At 37.1% G+C, this 25,479-nt stretch overlaps 1 protein-coding gene across 1 annotated transcript; it reads right to left on the minus strand.

Annotated features, from left to right (window-relative positions):
- Positions 1-1,829: 1,829 nt before the first annotated feature.
- On the minus strand, positions 1,830-5,878 carry ptger4b (prostaglandin E receptor 4 (subtype EP4) b). Its single transcript, XM_082169054.1, has 2 exons — positions 4,821-5,878; positions 1,830-3,780 (listed from the first exon to the last, which is right to left on the minus strand). Exons 1-2 carry the CDS (start codon positions 5,574-5,576, stop codon positions 3,181-3,183), a joined length of 1,356 nt encoding a protein of 451 aa, XP_082025180.1. The 5' UTR covers positions 5,577-5,878; the 3' UTR covers positions 1,830-3,180.
- Between the last annotated feature and the right edge of the window lie 19,601 nt (positions 5,879-25,479).

Genomic DNA, 25,479 nt, shown 5'->3' on the forward strand with positions numbered 1-25,479 from the left:
CGTTACTTTTTCTCATCTAGGCTGGGCTGTTTGTCTGCTTTTATAACAACAAAAAAGTTACATTTCTGGCATATTTAAAGGCCCTTTCACACCAAAAGTGAAATGAATAAGCATCAGGCTGAAGAAAATGCAAATTTACGCCTGTACAGTGGAGGGCGCAGTTCAAACAAACAAGCCTTTCCGCTCTGCTGCTGTTCTGGAACACAGAAGAATAGGACAACGGAGAAGTAAATGAGTAAATGTATGCTCACATTTAGTCTAGAACTACAATAACCTTATGTTCACATAGTACGCACAACACCTCTGCACTTGAAATCGTCTGTAGCAGGCAATAAGTTGTTGCCTCTACGAATGAGCTGATGAGTTGAATTCGGTGTGTTAGATGGAGACATACAAAATGTGCAGTGGTGGGGCATCCCCAGGACAGGTTTGAGAAGCACTGGTCTAAGAGACAATGGAAAAGCAGGGCAGTGGAATGTAAAAATGCTTCTTTCTTGTTTTTGCGTTTAAACACGAAGCGCAGGTCGGTGAAACAAAGTAAAACACTTTTAACGCGAGTACTGCATGATGCTGCAAAAGACATGTGCAATGGTCAAACTCGCACAGCCTTACATTTTTATGTTGATGATTGTCTGTTACTGGCACTAACCCCATCATTCATAGGCATTCATATCTGCATTGATACTGTCCAGCTGTGTGCGTGGGCTGCAAACCGAGGGATTTATGTCTCTAATGCTTTTTATTTGGCACCTGTGGGACCTGGCGGAAGCTTCCAGCATCCTTCTGCCTCCCGCTAATCCTCTGCTAATTGATGCTTCATTCAAATAAATGAGGACACTAACGTATTCACTAATGATGGTTTAGGGAGGTGCCTGGAACTGATGAATCATATGGACTGTGCTGTGGTAGGACTGCAGTGAAAGATTGCTTTTGTCAGTTCTTATTTACTTATACGTATAGGTCCCAGGACAGGTGGCAATTTGTACGTCATAGCAAGTGCACAAATGCGTGAGTCATGCTGAGAATACTTGCAGTGGAGAGTTGAACTGATTTCCCTTCATGATCTAATGGAATTATGGGATGTCTACAGTCGGTGAAGGTCTCCAGATCTGTCCCTCCGCATTGATCATCATGTAAGGATCATGATGATACCCTAGTGATTCACGGCACGGATTTCGTTTGACCCACAAATCAAAAGGAATGCCAGAGTTTATATATTTAAGGATGTAAATTTTATGTTTATGTTTATTCAAGTTTATGAGGTATAATATGACTTACCCTTACCAGTCATTTATTAAAATGATTTTTTAAAGATAATGAGCTCTGGCCCTTTTTAACAAAGCAGACACAAGGATTGCTGACACACTGGAAACATTACATTTGAAAATATATTTTGGGTCATTATGGGTCATCTGTATTTTTCCACATACAGATCCAGTGACCTGCAGAATAGGATGCACATCTCTGATGAATACTGATCATGTTTTTTAGCTTGAACTAAAGTCTAGACTAGTCTCGTTAGTAATTATTTACAATTTGCAAATGGATCCATTGTTAATTATGATAATCTGATATAAATTCATTTGTAATACTTGAAGGACTGGGATCGTTCAATTATTTTAATGCTGCTATGCTTATATTAATATTGAGTGCAACAAAAAATTGTTGTTTTTTTTGTTTTCAATTTTCTATTTGTTGATAGTTTATTTCAGCATAAAATAGCTGGCAATTGCACATTCTGAAGGGTCACATTGAGGGTAATAAGCAAAACAAGGTTTGAAATGCATGTGTTTGAAACTGTGTAAATGAAATGGTGAAAACATACAGAGTAATGTTGAATCATTTATATACATGCAGCAGAGGATGGTGCTTGCGTAGTTTAAATCATGTCTCATACTGTTTTGATACATGAAATGTGAAATGAAACAAAAACCATATAACTGCTTCAACATGGGTAGAACTGTCAAACCTGACCTTCTCACAGAGAAGAAATAACTACAGTCCACAGATTGTCCAAAACAACTCAAATAAATAGGAGCATTACAATAAGAAGCTGTTCACATTTTAACATCACAAATATGTACAGATGAACTCAACAGTTCCTCCTTGACGGCCACTGACTGATCAAGACCTTAGTGATCGATTTTGACAGTTTGAATTTTTTCAGTGGTTACAAGGATTTAAAAGTGCAAAACGTATGACCTCAAAAGACATTCAACATCTTAATAGCTTTTACAATTTCACCTCCTAAACGTTCTTGACAATGATATGCTGTGTATCATGTGCTCTTACATTGTATGTGTTTTCGGTACTGATATATTTTGTGACGGTATTACTGTCATTAAACATATGAAATTGCTTGATTAATTCACAGAATATTGTACATATTATGGAAATTCCTAAAAAATTGCACAGTTATGCCTAGCTACATCTTGTATAAGTTTTGAAATAGTAAACAGTTTTTTTTATGCATCAGTGGAAATAAAGTATTCTGGTCACCTTAAAATAAGAAAAAGGACATTTTAAACCACGAGTTCCAGCATGAGAAAAGCTAACAAGGCACTCTGGTTACTTGAACTTGTGACCTAATGAGGAATGTCTGAAAAAGGGAATTTGAAGTGGGGCAGCAGATTTTGGATCGCTTGTACAACCCACAAGGTCTGTGTATCCTTCTGATCTAATCAAGAGTCGGAAAAAATCCACTCTCCCTGGGTCAAATCAGTCAGTCAATTTTTTTCTAGTCAAAAACGAATAGCCTTCCTAAGAACGTACAATATAGACACATTAAATTAGCTCTGTCATTCGCCTCGTTGTCTAGATTATGCAGGATAACCTGTTGCTCAACAAAGCAGTTACCAGAAAAGGAAGCCAGTTTGCCTCTCCATCCTCCTCTGCTCTTTCACCCTTCCCAGAACCCCATCATGTAGCAACATTCTATTTCCTACTTCAGAAACCATCTCTCTTTCACTTTTTGTTTAGTACTCTGATTGGTGTTTTTTTCTCGCAACTATCCTATAATTTTTCTCTCATGACTTTTTAGTTTTTTTTTCTTTCGATTCGGTCTGAGTAGTTCTGATTCTGTTGGCAACGTTCAAATCAGGCTCCTGAAATGTATCCCCCCTCCTGACATGTTGCTCTTGCTGAACTGAGCGAGTTTTCCAGGCTCACTTTCAGCATGTTTCATATGCTTCTCTCTTCTAAGCTCAAAGTCTCGTCTGTGAAGGTGACTTGCAGCGGCTGATGCTTGGAACACTGCGCTTCATTTGGGGTGGAGTGCGTGCACGAATGTGTGTTCACAAAGTCTGTGCTCGTTTCTGTTCTGTTTTCTCCGCTGCTGGGGTCTACCACCTGAGAGTCACTTGAGAGAAGGGTTTGCTCGGTTGAAGTTGAACACGTCCTGCTCTGCACAGAGTCACCACAGCAGCCCATCCCCTGTCCCGCGTCCAGGGGATACAAATATGTCTGTGACGTGCTGATCACCTCCGGCTGCTCGGGCAGAACCAGCGACGGCAAATCACGAGAGACAAACGATGAGCTGTGGACACCATTACTGCAGTGGAACTCCGTAGGGCTCCTCCCGTGACTACGTCCACCGATACGGCAAAAGAGGCACTTGATCTTTTCAAGAATCTTCTGCACAACTGTCTTTCTCAGCAGGATGTAGATCCAGGGGTCTAGAATGGGGTTGACAGAGGCAATTCGGATGGCCTTAAGGTCTGGGCTCATTGCTGCTAGTGTCCCTCCTGATGTGGGATACATCTGGTTCACAAACACCTGCACCTAGACAGGAAACGAGACATTATCTGTTTACTTCTTTATCTATATTCACCGTACATTGATTTCCGACACCAAACACAATCATGTTATGAGCACTGATATCAGATACTAGTTGTGCCTTTCCATTATGAGTCAACACATAATAAAATCATCAGGGTACAGATCATAGGGATACCCATGTAGTGAATGTCAATAGATAACAATCAATAGATGGCTCCTACACTTAAGTTATTTAGAGTGTGTGTGACAAACTTTATGAGCTTTTCAATCTAAGTCACTCTAAAAAATGCAGGGTCATTTCAACCCATGGTTGGGTCAATATGGACAAACCCAACCATTGGTTTAAATTAAAATTTTTAGAGTGCAATACACGAAAAGATATGAACATTAAAAAAAACATGCATTATGGGATAGCATTTGTCTGACTATATTTTATAAATCCTAACTACATATGTCATTAATTTATATTTTGTTAATATATATTATATAATGTTAAGAAATTAAAACTTGTCTGTTTCCGTACAATGCACTGACAATGATGCAGGTGGTACAATGCAAGGCCAAAAATAGGAAAAATTAACAAAATAAAAAAAAAGCTTTTACAATAAAATTTAAGAAAATGATGGTTGGTTTACACAGGAAATTAGTATCCAATTTAAAAGTTGGGATAAGATTCATATTCATATATTTGTTTTCATATTTTTCATTTATAAAAAAAAAAACATCTATATATTAAATAGTCTGCATTGCTAAATCTAATATACATTTTCCAGTATATTATAATGTAATTAATACTTTTCGCTTGTAATTTTACACTGCAATTTTAATGTATAGTAGGCTATTGTAAAACACAATTTTGTGAATTCATGGACTTTTAACGGGGAAACCAGTTTAAAATGAGCTAAGACCAGCAAGCCTAGACGAGCTTGGCCTAGTTTAAGTTTTTGTTGTTTTCAGTCGGGTATCCCACGTTATTGTGCAACACGCTCTTAATCAAAGTAGCCTACGCTGTCATTTCCCAAAAGCCATCAAATCCCTCTTACCACTAAAGGAATGGAGCAGATGAGCACGACACCCGACGTGGCTATGAGAACAATGACCATCTGGATCTCCGCACCAGCCAGACGCGCGAAACTCCGCCTGCGCCTCATCTCCGCGACGCGCGCCTGGTCTGTCCCCAGCGAGGTCCTGCGCACGAAGCGCTTGTGCATCATGATGAGAGCCGCGCACACCAACACGTTACAAATGACAGTGACGAGGATGAGGACGGAGCTGAAGCCCGCGTACATGTAGGAGAAAGTGGCGTTCGAGCTGTCGTTTTTATGCCAGTCGATGAAGCACCAGGTTCCTGGATGCTGGCGCGCCACGGATCCCAGTCCCATGCTGGGAAGAGCGCAGAAGAGCGCATTGGACACATAGATTCCCGCGAGCGTCAAGCCTGCCACCCGCTGGTCCACGTAGTGGTTATAGAAATAGGCATGATTGATGGCGAGGTACCTCTCGACGGACATGGCACAGATAATACTGAGACCTGCCAAAGAGAAGAAGAGTAAAATAAACCCGGAATACTGACACAGCGGATCCCCACCGGGCCAATCGCCCTTCACGTAGGTGGCAATGGTGACTGGGCTCGCGAGCAGCGTGCCCAAGAGGTCAGTTACGGCAAGTCCACACACCAAGGTGTAAAAAGTGGTCTCCTTTTGCTCTTTCCGTGACTTTTGAAGCACTACGATAGCAATAATGTTCCCAACCACGCCAAATATAAACATAATGACCGGGATGGTAGGGTCCATGTTCATCTTCACCGAGTTGTTTCTCACATGCAGGTCGATGTTCAAATCAGATCGGTCACTTTACACGCGCTCAAGACGCATGACGTGAAATGCTGACTTCCCCAATCTATGTCAAAGATCCCACGATCATACTTTCCAAATGTATGTTTCATGCGTTGTTACGCGTCTCCAAAATATCCAAAGCGCGTCTCGGATTAGGATACATTTTGACTCGCCTGAGTCCGGTACACATGCGATCTTCCACAAATTCAGTCCTGTGTTTTTGCCCGTGAGAGGTGTGTAGTCCACAGTTGCCCTGAGTCTCAACTAAACTGACTCACAAGTTCTTCCCCGAGAGCTTTCTGCCAACTCCGCCCCCGAGCTTTAGAGCGCAGTCTTGCACCCTCCTGTCACTGCAAGTTTACACATATATGTCTCCGCATAAAAAACCTACTGGGCTAATATTTATCTACACAATTTACACTCATTGCCCTTTCTTCGTTTCTTTGTTTCTTTCTTCTGAAAATCAGACCTACATGCAATTCTACATGTGGATTTAAGCTGTTCTGTGTTTCTGATAAAGAATGTGTTTGCTCCTTAAGCCGCCTTTAAGAGAATTACAAAGGCAGCACATCCTGACAGCAAAAAAAATCTATGATGACGTGTGACATTATAATACATGTGTTTAAATAGATAGCACATTTTGTTAGCTCATTTTGTCTCTAAAAGGACCAGCATTTTCCTCCCAAAAATTTTCATATAAGGATGATCATATAAGTATATTCATTTTACTGCTTTTGACAGCACTGAAAATGTAATACAGCCACTTATGACAGTGTTGTGATGCCCCAGTCCACCATCCACCTTCCATGACCCTAATCCATCCTTGAGGCAGAAATAAAAAAGCACATGGAAAGTGTACAAAATATCTTTAAATTATCAAGATTTACATTCTGCCTTCAATGTTGAGTTCTGGCCCTGAGTTTAAGTAGCGCAGTACTGTATAATGTATGTACAAAGGTGGGAGTTGACAAAATATATGCTATCCATTTTATGTTACTTTACTAAAACTTTAATCACTGACAATGAGATTTATACACTTGTGAAAAAAAGTCAAATTAACAAATCAAGTCAGAAGGATGTTTGGTTTTGTTTTTTTGCATTCAGATTTCTTTGTCACCGTAATTTTGTCATCTTAACTTTTTTTTAGCCATTGCACTTTCAAATATTTTTTTTTTTTTTTTTTTTTTTGCATATGACCTGGGCAGTTCTGCAAGGTTTTCTGACAATGACTCACAGAATGCACAGCTTTTAAAATGTCATTCAACCAGATATTTCTGGATTTGTTTGCTTCCGTCATCTTGTGGTATGCCTTGTGCTTATTGACGTCTGGTGTCTGTTTAAGCTACAACAGACGCAATGTTATTGAAAGCCATGCATGCACCAGCAACAACATCGAAGTATGTATGAGAACAGAGAACATTGTGGTTTTCTGTGAGGTTTGCACTTCTGGTGTCTTTTCGCTTTTTGGTGTTATTGCTAGCTGAGCTGTACCAAGAAAGTGTGCGGCCATTAGTTATGAACCAGTTAACTTGTAACAATAAATTTGTGATCACCAATCACTACCTCAGATCAAGAAACCCACATCTATATTGTAAAATATATCACATTCAGTCTGAACAAAGAGCAGACGTTCATCACTGGGTAGGTTGTGTTCAAAGAGCACTTCTTTTTAGTTCTGGTAGTGATTCACAATGCAAGTTATAATTTTTTTTAAACTGCACATTGCGTTAAGATATGAAGTCAAAAGTCTTATAAAATAAAGTTGCAATTACGAGAAATAGATAAAATTGTGACAAAGTTCAAATTGCAATTATGAGAAATAAAAAAAATGATTTAAGTTAAAATTGCAATTATGAGACATTAAGTCACAATTGAGATATAAAGTCACATTTACGAGAAATAAAGTCGCAATTACAAGAAATAGTCACAATTGTGAGATTTTACAGTAAGAGTAAAGTTGCAACTTACATATAAAGTCACATTTGTGAGATTTAAAGGGTCATCTTTAAATGATGTGCAATTATGAGAAATAAGGTCCCAGTTACTTTTTTTAACTCTTACGTGGAAACAGGTTTATCATAGGCAAAATTGGGCAAATGGGGATGACCTCAAATGGTCCATGAGCATCACTCTAATAGATTTTCTGTGCAGGTATTGAATCCAACTCTCACAGCACAAAGCAGTATTTTTAGAACGTCTATTTTGTATTTACTACATCATGTATTTAACCTTCTCAGCATAACTTTCTGCTCAGTCCACTAGTACGATAGCAGTTAATGAAACATAAAGCCTCTTGAACTACAGCTTTTGTTGATTGAGCTGTCTGTGTTTGGAAGGGTGGTGCAGCTGACTAAGTGGCTGTAATACATTTTCAATGCTTCTGTGACCAAAGTCAATAAGCAGTAATTAAAAGTCATTCAAATGAAAGACGAGAGAATGATGGGTATTTACTTTAATGTAGAACGTTATTATGCTTTCCTAGAGAATGAGCAGACATGAGTCAGTGTAAAAAAAATAAAGTTATCTGTTTGATGACCTCTAAAAGCAAATTTGGAATATTTTCTTTGTGGTGATGGATTGTCTTTTCCCGTACATATGATGTAGTTTGTCTAAAAGGGTCTTAAACCACTATTCCATCAGCACTCAATATTTCCATAAAATTTAGAGTTCATCTTTGCCCACGGTCACTGGCTTTTGTCTTTGTCCCTTAAAAAAAGGTAGGGTTGGCACTTTCGGAGAGGTTAGCAATAGAAAGCTAGCTTTGTAAACATAAAGGCCTCATTATACTTCTGCGTCGGACCTACGCCGGAGCCTATACGCCGTAGGCAACGTGTTGGTTTTAATTTATACTTCTGCGTTGTTATCCGCGTTGACGCGCACCTAGGGAGCATGTGAAACCCCGAGGGAGGGGTTCTGGCAGACCAATCACAGCGCTTGCGTCCGCGTAGAATTGATGCGTTTTTACATTTTTGGAGAGGTGCACGTCAGGGTACGCCGAAGGGTACGCGCGCTACACACAGCCTACGACGTAGCTACGGCGGCAGTTCGACGCAGAAGTATAAATAGGCCTTAAGACCGTACCCTCCCTTCAGAGCGCTTTCTCCAAAGCCACGCCTCCTTCAACACAGCAGATTCTGCAAAGCATCACAAGAGATGGCGTTAAATTACCTCATGTGTCAAAGCACAAAACATTACAATAATAATGAACGTAAACAGCTCTTTCTTGTTCCTCCTGACTGCTGCAGATTCATTTCAGCATTGATAGTGTTCACATAGAAATGCATAAATTTGAGTTTGAGGACATGAACAACTCCTGGTAGAATGTCTCGGGTAGCCATCTCGTAATTATGGTTATGACACGGTGTAAAAGCAGCATAAGCTTGTTATTTTGGTTCAGGAGGAACTGTAAAAGGCAACTGCTGTTTGTTTGCGGTTCTCGGTGACTGTCCGTCTACAACTCTGCATAGCCTTAAGGAACGTGCTGATGACGTGTGATGTCTGTGTGAGCAGGGTGCGCAGAGCAGTGCTTAATTTGAGCCGATCCTGTTCCGGAAAATGTCTGATTTTGGATTTTTGCGTTCCGGCATTGTTTTTAAACGATCCGGCATAAACAAGTGCATTACATGGTGACGGTGCGTGCACACTGGCGTGAAGTGAGCGTTTTCAGTTCAGTTCTCGTGCGTTAGCGTAAAGCTGAGCTTCCATAGGAATTAATTGAAAACGCTCACTTCGCGCCAGGGTTAATGCAAATGTAGCCTATTTGGAGGTTATGTTTTGCTATTGGCCCTCAGCAAATATATATTTTATCAGCTTTCTTAAGTTCAAAATCACTATCATTGGTTGGTGCTTAATGCTTATTGTTTTGCGCGCAGGAAAGTGTAACATTTGGAGAGTAGCATCAAGTTTGGAGAGAGTTTAGCATATACCGGATTAATTATTCTAATATAAATAAGTTAAAATCACCAAAATGTCAAAAAGACAGCCTAGCATATTTTCATTTTCCATTTTCCATATCCACGAGTAAAGCTGGAAGTGTTTCTGATCAAAAGAGATCCCGAAGATGGAACTGTTCATAATAATCAGGATAGCACGAACAACTGGAGTTAGATCAGTCAGAATCAGAAATCGATGTAAAGGCAAAGGCAATGATGTTGTCCATGAGAGAATATCGCAGATGAACTGAATGATTTTTGGTCTCAACGTAGCTATACGTGTCAGAATAATACACTAGGCTGTAGTTAGGGCTGTGCAGAAACTTGTGAATTACGATCTTACAGTTGTGCCGTCACTGTTTAGTGATGTCATTGTATGTTCCGGGAAAACTTCAATTGTATGGTCAGTGTCAGTCACAGTGCCTTTTAATTGCTCTTTTTGATCTGGCAATTATTTATTTACAAATTAAGCACTATGGTGCAGAGGTTTGGAAAAAAATATGTTGACAAGCAGGTAGGACATCAAGTCATGACTGTTAATTACCTTTAACAGTCATTAAAGGAATTCTTTCATTTGCACTCAGTAATTCAAACGTCCTAAATGAGGAAGGGTTATGTAATTTTGGTGTTTCTCAATCCTCTAAGAAAGACACCCAGCACTGCACATTCTGGACGCCTCCCTTATAGTAGAGCTCCAAAAATTGTATGTGTCAGAGACATCTAAAAAGAGACAGACCTACTTGGAAAATGTAGAAATATAAAGGAGTCGCTGTAAGAATGACTTTTGACAGATCATCTCTTTCTGCTAGCATTATTTGTTTTATAATATTTATAAATGGTCCAAATATACTCGCACTGTGGCACACCACATCTCTTCAAATACACTGCAAAATTGTCTTAATGGGAATTGTAACCATGTGAAATGCAAGATGTTTATTGATTCCTGACTAAAGGAAAGGGTGTGAAAAAAAACAATTTGGTCAGGGAACTGAAGAGGAAGGAAGAACTAGGGAAACAAGTGTTGTGTGTCTGTTGTACTCTGTCCGTCGTGTGGTTTTTAGTCTGTTTGCGAATTTTGGAACAGTTTTGTTTAGTGGACTTTTAGAACACTATCTTTATGCTGCTTGACTAATGTACGCATGCTTATGGCTGTGATGGAATTTCTGATCAATACAGTAAATTTCCTCTAAATACAAATATTTGAAAATAGTGTAAATCATCTGACGTGACTATGATGCAACTGAAACACCCGGGAATGGCCTAAGATGCAAAGATAAAATATATGAGCATTATGAGCTACATCTCTGGAACAATTTAGATCACGTCCTGTTTTGCTGTCACCCAGGGTGAGACCTGATGTGACCACTTCCTCTACAAGTCACAGTCATGTTAGTGTATTGGAAGAGTTGTCTTTGTAAACACCCCTTCAAAGACGTAATACAGTGAAAGTGTAAAAAAGGAACTGAAAAAACGTTAACTGACACACAAGCACACACACACACACACACACACACACACACACACACACACACACACACACACACACACACACACACACACACACACACACACACACACACACACACACACACACACATTCATCACAAAATGATTTTTATACTGCACAAACTAGTCTATCCCCCAACCCTACCCATAACAGAAAACTTTCAGTCAACGTCTCCTCGTAAACCATGTTTATATTGTAATACACATGTCATTATACGCACACACAGACAAAGAGTTCTTTATCACATCTTTTGAAATCTATAATAATCAGACTCTGAGGAGTGGAATTGGTTGCATTTGAGCATCTGAATGATGATTTAGATGTCCATCTGGACACCGCCCCCCCTCAGAAGAAAAACCACAATTTTTCCATAACTTTGCATTTACTGGAATCCACTCCTTTAAGTGTCAAATGTATCCACATGTCTGACACATCATATCTTTCTCATGATGTGTCACACATTACAGTGTGTGTTGTGTTGGTTTTTAATGTATTTTAAGGCGTCATATCATTGATTGCTTATCATCTTTCCAACTTATAATATTAGAAATGTAAGGACTTTTTGTGTAGATAAAAAAAAAAGTATAGAAGATTATGGATTAAATAAATAAAGACGAGGCTGTTTCTCAACTCTTGACATTAGCCAATGTTATCATATTTATGAAGCGTGACCCTTCACAAAACAGTCTGACACATTTTGAAAAGAAGCCAAGACAAATGGCTTGATCATCCTGCATGGGGTAAGTTTTTACCAAATAACTGCTCAGATAAAACATAAGATTACTGGAATTGTCGTCCTGAAAACGTCGTCATGGGAAGTAGAGCCAGTGTGTGTCTGAAGGATCATATGACATATGACATATGACTGGAGTATGATGAATAAAATTCAGCTTTGACATCACAGGAATACATTTAATTTTAAAATATATTACAAAAGAAAATTACTTTATAATAATGTTTCACAATATTTATACGGTATTTCTGATCAAATAAATACAGCCTTGTTGAGCATGAGACCTCTTTCAAAAAACATAAAAGGAACTGATATATATTGTGATATATGTATAAATACAACTCAATTTTCTCAATTCACTCACCTTTGTCATTTTGGACCCTGTATAAAAGTCAGTAGATTTCACTTGGCCTCTTGATTTATCTGAGCCAGCTGGTTAGAACGGTACATGAAGTGAATTGACAAAACATTGGTAGTAATTGTTTGTCTCTCACATTTAGATAAGAAGATCTTTAGTGAGACATTTTGTACTGGGACATTTTCTGATGCTAATGAAAGCCACAACAGCCTCCATTTAGATGAAAATGAGGCCAAATTGAACATGCTGTGACCAAGACCAAGGTTTGAGTGCAAACTAACCACATTTGTCTGTGTGAGGGAGTGTTCATGTGTGCATACTACACTGTAAAAAAAAAAAAATTATTTGTAATCACAACTTTTTATCTTTTGTCAAATCAACTTAGATAATTAATGTGGTTCAGATAACATAATATTTTGAGTTTCTATTGATTAAACCAATCTCCTTCATTGCATTAACTCAATTGTTTAATTTCAATTAACTCAACTGTCTACTCAACTTACTTTTTTAAGTTAAACCAACAATAATTTTTTTACAGTGTACACTTGTCATCTGCCTCATATTTGTGTGCTACTCAGTGTGCATATGTTCAAATACGCCTGTGTGTGTCTTTTCTTATCAGTGTTCCTCCTCTCTTCTAGTGCAGCTTGTCGCTTCACATGCTTCACATGCTTCCCATGCTGTTGGGAGAGGGAAGAAGTCACCAGGGAGCTATATTTTAGAGCTAAAGGTTGCTGGGACTGTGGTATTCAGCCCACATTTGACTCATTGACCTGCATTACAGACTGTGCATGGGTCACGAAATCCGAATCGAAGATACCAAATGAAAATAATTCGTAGAGAGGGGAGAACGGAGTGTGTGGGCATGAGAGAGATTATTCTCAATGTTCTCAGCATGGAATGTACAAATTCAAACAATGAACAATCTTAAAAGCACTTTTTACTCAGAACTTCTACATGGTGTTGTAGAATGAGCACCTGATGCATTGAGCCCTTTACCGCCCCTTGTTTGTTATTGTGACAAGTTTAGAAAACTTTGGGATTTCCCATAATATTGCAAGTTAAAAAATAAATAAAAAATGGAAAAAGTGGTAGGAATATTTTTCTTCATTCCATGGCTGGAATTAAAGGAATAGTTCACCCAAAAATGAAAATGATCCCATAATTGACTTACCCTTAAGCCATCCAAGTGCACGATATGACTTTCTTCTTTTATCCGAACACAATCGGAGTTATAATAAATAATAGCCTGGCTCTTCCCAGTAATGGCATTGAATAGTGCCCGAGTTTTTGAAGCTTCAAAAAGCACATCCATCCATCCATCCATCCATCCATCATAAAAAGTAATCCATACATCTCCAGTGGGTTAATAAATGCCTTCTGAAATGAAGCGATGGGTTTAGAAACATATCCATAAATTAAAACTTTATGAACTATGATCACTGGCTTCTGGAAACGTCCGTATGCGCGTTCACATGTCGAGTTCCGGTGGAATGTAAATCTAAATGTTACTGTTCCACTAAAGTTGGTTGAGTCAGTTTTCTGTACCCAAGTGCAGTTTATTCCATGATTCAAAATGTGTATAAAACAAAATGATGACTTGGAAGTAAACATGACTTAAACAAACATAAACATAACTTGGAAAAGCATGCCGTGGCATGGACATCAATCTCACAAAAGTGGACTACAGAATCCAAGGATGACAAAGCTAGACATGGCAACATGAGGGCTATACCAGACTATTGATGAACAAATGAGCAACACCTGAAAGCAATGAAACAATAGACCAATGAGAACGTAACGCAAATGAAAACAAAAGCACATGGCATGAACACAAAGGAAATGTGGGAATAACATGACATGGCAACAAAGAGCCCAACCAAACACCAGCCTTTCTCCAAAACTGTCCAATCACACAGGACTTCTATATCAAGATAATATGTAGAAAAGCAACAGTTGCTAAAGTATAGTATTGGTCAGTTGCCTTTTTTTTAAAGGTGGCATTGTTCTTTCACTGATTCAATTAATGTTAACACTTTATATAATGATCCGTCATTAATAAGTAATGCAGTACAAATGTTAACTAATATGGAAACAAGATGAACTAATCAGTAAGTAATATCAAATTTAGGACTAAGATATAGGTCATCAGTAATTACTGAATGAGATTAGCCTCATTAAAGGGTAACTAAACCCCTGGTCAGAGCCTGACTCCACCCACTGGCAATATTTGAAAAATGCTGGAAAAGTAGGCAGAGCCCAGTGGAGAGGGGGCGTGCATCTGTGACGTATCTCTCTGCAGGCAAGGGCGTGGTTAGCTGGTACCCTCTGATGTCAGAGTGTACCACAACTTCCAATAGGAAAATTCAACTGCAGTAGCCACTGTTCAACCTGAAGAGGGCAGCACTCAGACGTTTTTACACCATATTTTGTAAAATTAAAACACTTTAAACACAAATGTCAAAAAAACTTCTTGAATCAATGAACAGCATTAATAAAGCCCCATTCTTACAGACCATTAACTAAAAAAAGTTGGTTTAGGGTTTAGTTACCCTTTAATAACTAGGACAAATTATAAAGAATTACCATTTAATTATAAATGGTATATATAATGTAATCACAACATTATCATGTGTCTAAGATGTAATCAATCTTTTTTTTTTTTTACTTTCAATAGTCATAAAATGCTTTACTAATTGCTCAAGTGTTACCTACTGGAGTGAGGTAACATTTGAGTAATTAGTGATGCATTTTATGACCACGTTGAGAGTTTTAAAAAAAGGACAATTGATCACATCTCAGACACGTTAGTGTTATGATTAGTGATTAATTAGTAAATCTTTCAAATTTGTCATTGTTAGTTATTAATTCTTAATGTGTCCAATCTCATTCAGTAATAATGTATTACCTAAGGAAATATATATGTCCTAAATTTGATATTACTGATTAATCTTGTTTCCATATTAGTTAATAGTAGTAGCTGAAGTGTTAATGTATTACTCATTTGTCCTGCATTACTTCCTGCATAGTTTCATTAATTAATGGCAGACCATTATTCTGGTGTTACCCAATTAATTAATACATTACATACAAACTATTTTAAACACCAATAATAATTATTCACACAAATGTTTACTTCATTTCAGTTCAGTAAATGCCTGCGATACATTTCAAACCTCTATGAAGATTTCAAGACTCCATGAAACCCTAATGAAAAGCATCACTTCTTGGCAAATTGTTGAAAGGCACTTAGAGTTGAAAGCTGTTTGACCATCAGTCATGTAAAAGAACTCTTAATATGTTTATATGTAGTGTTTATTTGCAGTACATGTACTCAGACATAAGCTGCTGGGTCTCTGCAGTTATGATCCTCTGCTGTATTCACAAATGCTCTCTGATGTCTTTATGAAAATAAGCATCAGAGGCAGGTGTTGTTAATGATTGCAGTTCACTTTGTTTAGCTGGGTCATCTGATTTGAATTCAGAATGAGGGCTTTTCAAATGACCACGACTATTTTGAAATCAAATGCATTTTATAGGTTGTAAGATTTTAAGATTATAAGGGCCACATGTATAATATATATTAAAATTATAATAGCCTAATAAAAAAAGCGAATTACTGTTTTGTGGACGTTAAGAAATATTTATGGGTGGTACATTTTCTTAGTTTAGTAACTATTGGCAGCTAAATCTGGATCCTGGTTATTAATATCACACTGTCTATACAGTATCTATAAATATCCAAGGCAGGTGGTTAGAAGGCTACATATGTCACCCATAAAAAGCCTCTGTAGGTCAAGGTTTTGCGACCCCAGATCTACAAATGAGGTAGAGAAACAATTTACAATGTGTCAAGCAAACCAGATCCCGCAACATGTCCGTTAATACAGTTTATCATGACAGGTAGCGGCAAACAACAAAGGTACTCACAAGAATTTACAAAACTATTCAGAGATCAAACTACACTTTGGCAACCATCATACAGTGTGTCATCAGCATGACAGCTATGTTGTTTTACAACAGTAAACAAAGACTGACAACATAATAGCTCATTTTGACAGGCTAGCGGGACACATTCATTTCAGACATCCATAAAGGGGCATCTGTGTGGGGGCTGAAGGAAAATATTCTATTGGAAGAATTTATAGCTTGACCTCTCAAACCAAAACCAGGTTACTTCTAACACGCTTTCGTACAGGTCTGTTTGGATGTGTGTTACGTAAGAGCTCACAAAGGGTGTATGTTTATCCGTAGGTATACAGGTTGTGCACATCAGTATGAAAAGGAAATGCTATAAAGACATTTTAGCATGCATAAAATGAGTACTGGTTTCCAGAGGACTGTTTAATATATAGAATGACAAGATGGAAGAGAAAGGAACAGTATGTAAACATGCAAAATGTAATCAATAGGAAAAATGAGGGAAAACACCTGCAGGCATTTCCTACTAATACACTCCATACGTTCCAGAATATGTATACTTTTAAAGCTATTAGTGTTAACAGTAATTCATCTGCTGGATATAAAATATGACCATATATGATATTGTGAGATGTATATTGTTTTATGCAACGTAATCTAATGGCTGGTGCAGTATAAATATGAAGAACAGTATGCGTTTCTGTGACACTTCACAGATAAGGTGATTTGAGAGAGATAACAAAACAGAAGGCACTCATAACTCCCTCATACTGTAGGTATGTGTGTGTGTGTGTGTGTGTGTGTGTGTGTGTGTGTGTGTGTGTGTGTGTGTGTGTGTGTGTGTGTGTGTGTGTGTGTGTGTGTGTGTGTGTGTGTGTGTGTGTGTGTGTGTGTGTGTGTTTGTGTGTGTGTGTGTGTGTGTGTGTGTGTGTGTGTGTGTGTGTGTGTGTGTGTGTGTGTGTGTGTGTGTGTGTGTGTGTGTGTGTGTGTGTGTGTACAAATCCAACGATAAAAGTTGGTTGGGTGTAGAGGAAAGCATTCCTGCTCTGCTGTCGGAACTGAATCTGTGAGTTTCCCAGGAGTACCTCTGCCTCTGTATTTTCACCTTTAGGCAAACTTTTTTTTTTTTTTTTTGTCTTATGCATTTGTCTATTAAAACTGCCCTGTGTAATTATATTGTGTGTTAGTATGTGTATGGAGAAAAACAAAGATATAGAGAGGGAGGGAGGTGTTTTAACGGAATATCAATTTTCCTCTTTCTCTCACTCTCATTGTTTGTGCTTCGCAGAGGGAACACTCATTAAAGAAATTATGGCTTAAATTATGCCTGTCATCTCTAGTTTTTATGTGTGCTTTTAACACAAGCTTTAGTAGAACAAGTCTTGACAGTTGCCAAGTATTCTCCCTTGGGCAAACCAAAAACAACACAGTAACCAGAAACTCAAACCCAGGAGAGAATGTGTATGTATTGTGCTGGTCATTCGGTTTGCACTGCATATGTGTGTGTCTGTGTAAAGAGCAAAGGTGGTCGTTGAGGGACTGTAATTGTTAAAGACTTCAAACACATTACTGGAGATTAAGAGGACATCAACAACAAACAGGCTGCCAAGCTAAATTTAGCTTAAAGAGACATGAATGATGCACTGAGTAACTTTCTAAAGAAGCTGCTTGTCAAGTTGTCATGTTGATGTTTTCCAGAGACACCCAGAGATTTTGTCGAGTAAAAGCCGTTTGAGGACTTTGAACATCACCTACAGGCACCTTCCATTAATAAAAAAACAACAACTTGTGGAGCACACTGGAGCAAACGTTTATTGTTAACATTCATGTTGCCAATGTAGAAAATATGCACATTTAACATATACGTATCAGTACTCTAAAGCAAAATGGCTTACTAAAAATAATCAAGTTAATGTGTCATTTTTTCCTGATTAAAATACTTCCTCCTCCAGTTTAATATGCCATATTGCAAGTTTTTAATTTTGTTGCAGAAATTTGCTGCAGAAATTGTACATTAAAGTTGTAAAATATTGAAACATAAACAGCATAATTTAAATAATTGCTGTAAATTTACTGAACTTCAGATTTGCATATGTGCATATATTGTTTTGCATTTCCACATATTTCCACATATATTTTTATGTGAATTTTGGAGAGTGTGACCCTGGACATTTGCAACAAAGTCTATTGTGCAGATATAAATAGGCCTAATCAAATTTAACCAACTGTCAGTTAACTCTCTCTGTACCTTCATAAAACTCTCTCTCTTATCTCATATGGGATATTCTCCCTTCAAATTGCCATATATAGGACTAACACAGGGCAGTTGAGACAGTCCTATCTCTAACGGGAATGTTGGCAGGAATTGCACTCTGGCTACTGTCTATATTGCTATGATACAATGCTGAGTGATGAAATCACAAGACTACTGTATCACTAGCACTGCTGTCTCTAAATCACTCCAGGTTATTAGTTTATTCATATCCATTTTATTTATTTTTTAAAATTTTTATAAAGCTATATAATCTCTGAACTGACTGCATGCCTTTATAAGGTACTTCGGAAAGTTACTGTACCATGTTGTTCTTTGTGTGTTTTGAGTGTGTGCGGTACAGCGCGTGTGGACTTGTTACCATTTCACCCGCTGGCAACACGCTCTTATCTAAATATACTGAAGAGAGAGCGACGAAGACATAAACTTTACTAATGCAAACCACAATCAGCATCCAACATACCTCTCTCTTCTCTGCCTCTTCTCTTTCACTTTCTTACCCTCTCCAGCTCTTTTCTTTCTTTCTTTCTTTCTTTCTTTCTTTCTTTCTTTCTTTCTTTCTTTCTTTCTTTCTTTCTTTCTTTCTTTCTTTCTGTCAGAAGTGTCAAGCACATTCAAATGTGCACCTTTAGATTTTTGAACCTCTAAAACATAAAGATTTACACAAATATTATTGGTAAAAATAAAAAAATAAAATAAAAACAGTTTGTCATTCATATCTATTGGTCTGTCCAGTTGAGGTGGACCTTCTGCAGATCATTGGATTTAAACTGAAAATGTTGCTACACTCAAGTCAGTTAATCAAGTCAGCAAGAAGATAATGGTGAAAAAAAAGTTCACTGGACAAGACGGCTGTAAAAGATTGTCTGTATACTTTTAATTTGAGTTTATTTCATACACATGCTGTGTATTCACATTTTAAAAAAGCTAGTACTAAAAGTATTACTGATCTTTTTAGTCATTACAAAAACTCACTGCTTTTTATATTAAAATGATTTTTTTATTTTTTTATTTTTTTATTGTCATAATGAATCATTTGCATGTTGGTTCGCACTTGATTTGTTGCTGCTGTACTCGCGAATAGTATCCAGTAAATTTCCATTCAGTGAAACTGGAACTTTCCTAGTTACTGATCAAATTACTGCTTACGTAACGTGTGTGTGTGTGTGTGCGTGCATGTGTGTGTGTGTGTGTGTGTGTGTGTGTGTGTGTGTGTGTGTGTGTGTGTGTGTGTGTGTGTGTGTGTGTGTGTGTGTGTGTGTGTGTGTGTGTGTGTGTGTGTGTGTGTGTGTGTGAATTTGTGAATCATTATTGTAAAATAAGCTCAGAGAAACATTAAGAGCTAATATTAAGAGCAATTTATTTCTTGTGTCTAGTCTTCATATGAAAAACACTACTCCAAAATGATTTTTTAACTTGTTGATTGATTAATCCAAGAATGATTACATTCTTTCTTTCTCCAAGAAAGAAACTACTCACAAAGAGCAATTCATTTAATAGGATGAGGTCATATTTCCAAAAGCACATGGTCTTACGATGATTGTAAAGATGATAAAATAGAGTTTATTACTTTATTCTCATATTCGACTATATGACCTAACCTTCTCCTTTAAGTGGTAGCCACATAAAATAGCAGGTCAGTGTATGCCACTGAATGTGAGGACAAATGTTATCCTCCATCTGTCTGAACACGACCTCATATCCTGTTCAGCACAGGTGAGCTTCCCACTGCCCTGATGTGAGCTAAAGCTCTTTTCCTGCTTGTACTTGTCATTTTCTCTGCAATATCTGCCTTACTATTTTCAATTCAATCAGGAAACATGTCTGAGGAGCAAACAAGAAAAATAACTATAGCTCTCTTCACTAACCATTAACAGTGATAAAAAAAAAAATTACAGGATATCGGAGGCGACAATCCAACCAAACGGTCTGGATTTTATTGCTTCCTCATGTTGTAAAAGGCTGCCAACTTCTTAGCTGTTATCGAACTTGTTCTGAGACAGTAAGTGATGATTCGAGAGGAGTTATGAAAACAGTGAAAAAAGAGCTTAATTTGGTTCCTCTGTGACTGGACATCTGTTTTTTCTCTATCATCAGTTTTCTGTCACATAGAAAACACACAAACCCCCAAATTTACTTTGGACTGCAAACATATTACTCACACGGTGATTATACATTACACTGTTGCCACTTCTGTCATGACAACAATGTCTTTGCAGAGAGATATCACTTAATATTTCTGTCTAGGTATTTTTTACTAAGACGTTTGGCTTGTGAAGGCCAAATTGTGTGGGGGGAAAAAACATAACAAAAATGACTTGTGGTCATTTGAAGTGGTCCTTGTCTGAAAGGCTTATTAACCAGCCAAATCATGTTTCATTGTAAATCTAATAATATCAACAGGTTGGGGTTTGAGTCAGGGATTCCCAAATCTTTTTGTCACCTGAACCTCTTTAACCCTTAACCCATATCTTGGGTCTTTAGTGACCCGGGACGCTACCCTCCTCCTCATTCATTTTTTTTAAAGTTAGACATCAACCTTCTTAGTATTCCTCAATCAATTCATTATGGACAATATAACAAGAATAAAATTCTAAAAGTTTAAAGTTTAAAAACAGCCTGTTTTCTGTTTAGGGTCACTAACAACTCGAGGTGTGTAAGAGGGCAAGCATTTTTTTCTACTATACCTAAAAATTGGATAAGTCCAATTCACATTTATTCAACAAGTTGGCAATATCTGATACACAATGATGAAGTGAAGTTTCACTCATAGTTACTGCAGGCAGAAAACAAAAGAATAGGAATTTACTCAGTGATTTACTGCAGAGCAAGTACAGAACGCAATCAGATATTAGTGCCATAGTCACTTGATGGTGGATCTGGACCAGATCATCTGGTGAAGAAGCTTTCAGCGATCAAAATATTGATTTTGAAGATGTTGAAAATTATTGTTTTGAGAATACAGGCCAGTTCTGTCAGGACCACTATCGTCAAATATGATTGACAGTTAGCATACAGTTAGGATTGGTGGTATGGTTCTGTTCTGGGCAAGAACTCCCTGCGCATCCATGCAGCCTAGCATGGATAAGAGCAGCAATAACCCCCCTAGGGTAAACAGAACAGAACCATTATGAATGTGTTGCAGATATCATTAATTCAAGATTTTAAAGTACAACATAATTTGAGAATTTATTCTGAGTATTTAAATGAATCACGCAACACTGTAAACCCTAACGCTCAAAATAATTAATTGATTTGAGTAGGACAAACTTAAATTAAACTAATTAGTTCAGTCAAATTAACTTTTATGAGTATTTAGCACTTTCTTTTTCTTTCAAGTTCACAGAACTGATATATTTTAAGTAAACTGAACTGTTTCATTGTTTTGAGTTTTATGAAATTATTTCTTAACTTAAGTTTAACGGAAATGGCTGGGATGTCTATTTCCCAGCATGCTTTGCCTTTCATCTTTTCAGATGAAAGGAGAGTAAATGCTCAAATTAAGTGTAATATAATGGGGGGTTTTTGTGCAAGATTAATGTTAAGTGTGAGATTTAGTAGTGATTAATGTTTTGTTATGCTAATTTAGAAGAATTTCTGTTAATGTTGGTTTTAGGATAGTTAGTAGATCAGTAGATCACGCGCAGAACTTTCCACTCCCATCGGCGCTGTTTTGGAATTGCGCTCTCACGCTAGTTTGCCCTGTTTAGTAAACCTGCCCCTATGTTTGAGATGGTGAATATGAGCCAGATGCTGAATGTACTGGGAAATGAGCTCTGACTAGGACAGTGATGATGGTATAAAACATCTGCTCAAACTGAACCTTTCCAAGCTTTAAAAGGTAACAAAATATGCTTCATTTTATTCTTCCGTAATTGTTACTCTAATATCAGGATAGTTTTATATTATCGTGACAGGTAGAGATCCATCCATGTTAGACATAGATCCGGTTCACTAAAGACCCGAATATATAATAAAGATTGACGAACCAGTAAAATATTTAAGGGTCAGTGTAAAATATTTTCTTGAAGTATCCCCCCTGAAGTTATTATTCCAATAATTTAACAACAAATTTGCTTGTTCATGATTTTTTTTGTGTGTAATATTTAAATAACTTTCCATCCCTCTTGCAATGAACTCTCTCCTCTGATGACGTGTTTACTGGTGTGACGGCAGGACAACCTGTCACTCACATGAGATCACAGCAATAGCAAACCCCAATGATCCAATCAATTTCATGAACAAACTCAAGTCCCGCCCCAAATTATGTCTTGTTTGAGAAGCAATTTCACTCTGATATACAGTGCATCACAATAGGGAAGAAAAGACCATTGCAACTTCCGTTTCAGGCTGACTGTAATATAGGGAAGTCTCCTAAGGGAGAATAATGTTGCTTATATTGTTTTCAAAAAATGCTAAATGTTTTCTGTTAGGGCATTTATAACTGACTGTATATAAAATAGTATATAAAAACAGTATTAGTATGCCCCTATTTAGATAAGTATGTGTTTGAGTTTTTTTGTTTTTTTCAGTAGCATTTGTCTGGCCCGTGTAGGAGTCAGCTATTTGCTGATTGAGACAGACAACTTCCTGTTAACACAGCCCATTTCCTGTACGCAAGACAGGGTGAAGTATTCAGCCAATGAGAACACAGAAACAACATCTATTCTAGTTCATCTAGGCTATTAGTGCTGCTAAGCATGTGTATCAACAAGCAAGCTTCGGGCTATATTTCAGCGTCCCAGGGCATGAGAAAAGACTGAAAGTCACAAAGATGGCATAAATATGTAAAAGAACAAATGATCTCAGGAGAGAAATATTAAGGTTACACAAAATGTAAGTTGACATCTAATGTTTAATTACCTTAATATTGAAAATATTAACTATACTTACAAATACAAAATGCTCCAGAAAGGTCATAAATGTTTTTGCATCAGGAATTAAGTTTTTCCTCTTTTGCGTCATCAGTTATCTAACCCTTCCTCCCTATTCAGCTCATAATCCTGCAGTGAATCCTCGAGTAACAAAGAATGAATCCATAATTTACTTCTTGTGTCCTCAAATATGTCAAAATTATAATACAAACATTATATTGTCAAACCCTTGAAGTCATTTGAACGCCTGGTGGAAGAAGTCAACAGAAACAAATACAAATGTGTGTTTATGCCAGTTTATGACACGCTTAGTCTTTGAGTTTGTGTGATCAGCATCTTGTAACCATGAGAAAGGTTGTGTTTCTCACAAAGAAGTTAAAATTGAGAATTAGATAGAGATCTCATATGTATTTCCTGTCACACATATAGGATCTGTCAAAAGAAGCTGATGATTTATAATTTTTTATTTTCAAGGCTCACCCAACTTGAAAATTCTGTCATCATTTAGTCACCCACATGTCGTTCCATCCTTCTTCCATGGACTACAAAATGAGTCACATGGCTTTTTTCTTTACAGTGAAACTGAATGGTATGTCAAGCTCCCAAAAAAGACATAAAGGTGTTATTACAGTGATACATACAACTTCTGTACACTATGTATGCGCAATACCACACTGATAAAAAAGTGGTGTAGAAACAATTTTCACTCAGAAGTAAAGCTAATTTAAAAAACAAACAAAAAGAAAACAGCAAGTAACAGATTTGAATTAAAAGGTTAGTTCACTCAGAAATAAAAATTCTGTCATAATTTACTCACCCTTGTGTTGTTCCAAACCCGTAAGACTTTCGTTCATCTTCGGAACACAAATAAAGATATTTGTTATGAAATCTGAAAGATTTCTCAATGAGAAATTTTAATGTTGAAAAAAATTTAAAATCTATTTTCTTGTATATGTCCTCCAATAATCTTTGTATCGCCAATAATATATATATATATATATATATATATATTTTACAGTGCATTACTTCTGAAGCCATTTGATAGTTTTGTGTGGAGTACATATTGAAATTTAATCTGCAATTTACTGAAACTCTTCTATTAAAAATATCATTCATATTTCATAAGTCACACACAAACAAAACTATCAAATTGCTCCAGAACACTTAGAATACAGTTCACCAGTCATATGGACAATACTTTAAAGGTTTTACATTTTACATTTTGGAGCCAGCACAATGGCTGGTCATCATTTCCTTTCAGTATATGGAAAAATGCAGCATCAAAATTCTGCTAAACTGTGTTACACAAAAAAAAGAAACCATATTTTGAAAAAGAGGATGAGAAAATAACAGCTTTTACATTTCTTAAAATGAACTAGTCCTTCAAATTGATTTTACTTTAAAAAACTGATTTGACTGTAATTTCATTTATATTTTCATGTACTTTAAATTACCAACTTTTTTTTTTTTATCCCTGATTCATTAGCTGAATTCTTCTTATTGAGGAGGAATAGTTTGATATACAAAAATGGTTTCTATACCAGAGACTCTACACCATTCAGCTCAATGTTTGACTGGCATATCTTTAAGATATAGCTTTTGGCATTAAAGTCCTGTTCAGCATTCATGACACATTAAATAATAGTAGCAACAGGTGCCTATTTCCTTATAGTTTGCTAAAACACCAATGGAGCATGATTCAGCATAGGATGTATACACATTTAATATATAATATACCGGTAATATACACCTAAAATATGAATATGTAGATTTGAGTACATTTCCCTATTAAATTCCTGCATATGGATGTTCAGTGAACAGAGATTGAACAAGAATGTATCTGACTTGTGTGACTCAGCAAGTGACATGTTTTTAAGGGTAAACTACAATGCAGGATTTTCTTTATAGTGATTTTGTAGAGTAGCTACCAATGTTTGGTGTTAAAAGAAATGTTTTAGCAGCAGGATAAACCTGTGTAAACCTTCAGAGCTACAAATGAAAGATGCTCTTTTTCCTTTTAATGAGAGCTAACGAAATATATGGTCCATTACGAGAGTTAATTCAAACCCTGCTTCTTTCTGAGGCTCATGGGCAGAAACACTTACGCTTAATAGCCTCTCTCAACTGCATAAATATGAACAAGGAAGTGCAGGCAATTAATGGGTGCACATTCAGGAAACATCTTGATGGTTAAATATTAAACCTGAAATGTGTCCAATGCACTGAGAGAACTCTCTTGAATATTTTGTACTGACATTGTGTATTTGAAA

This window comes from Leuciscus leuciscus (assembly GCF_965113295.1).
Source record: "Leuciscus leuciscus genome assembly, chromosome: 5".
Taxonomy (NCBI): domain Eukaryota; kingdom Metazoa; phylum Chordata; class Actinopteri; order Cypriniformes; family Leuciscidae; genus Leuciscus; species Leuciscus leuciscus.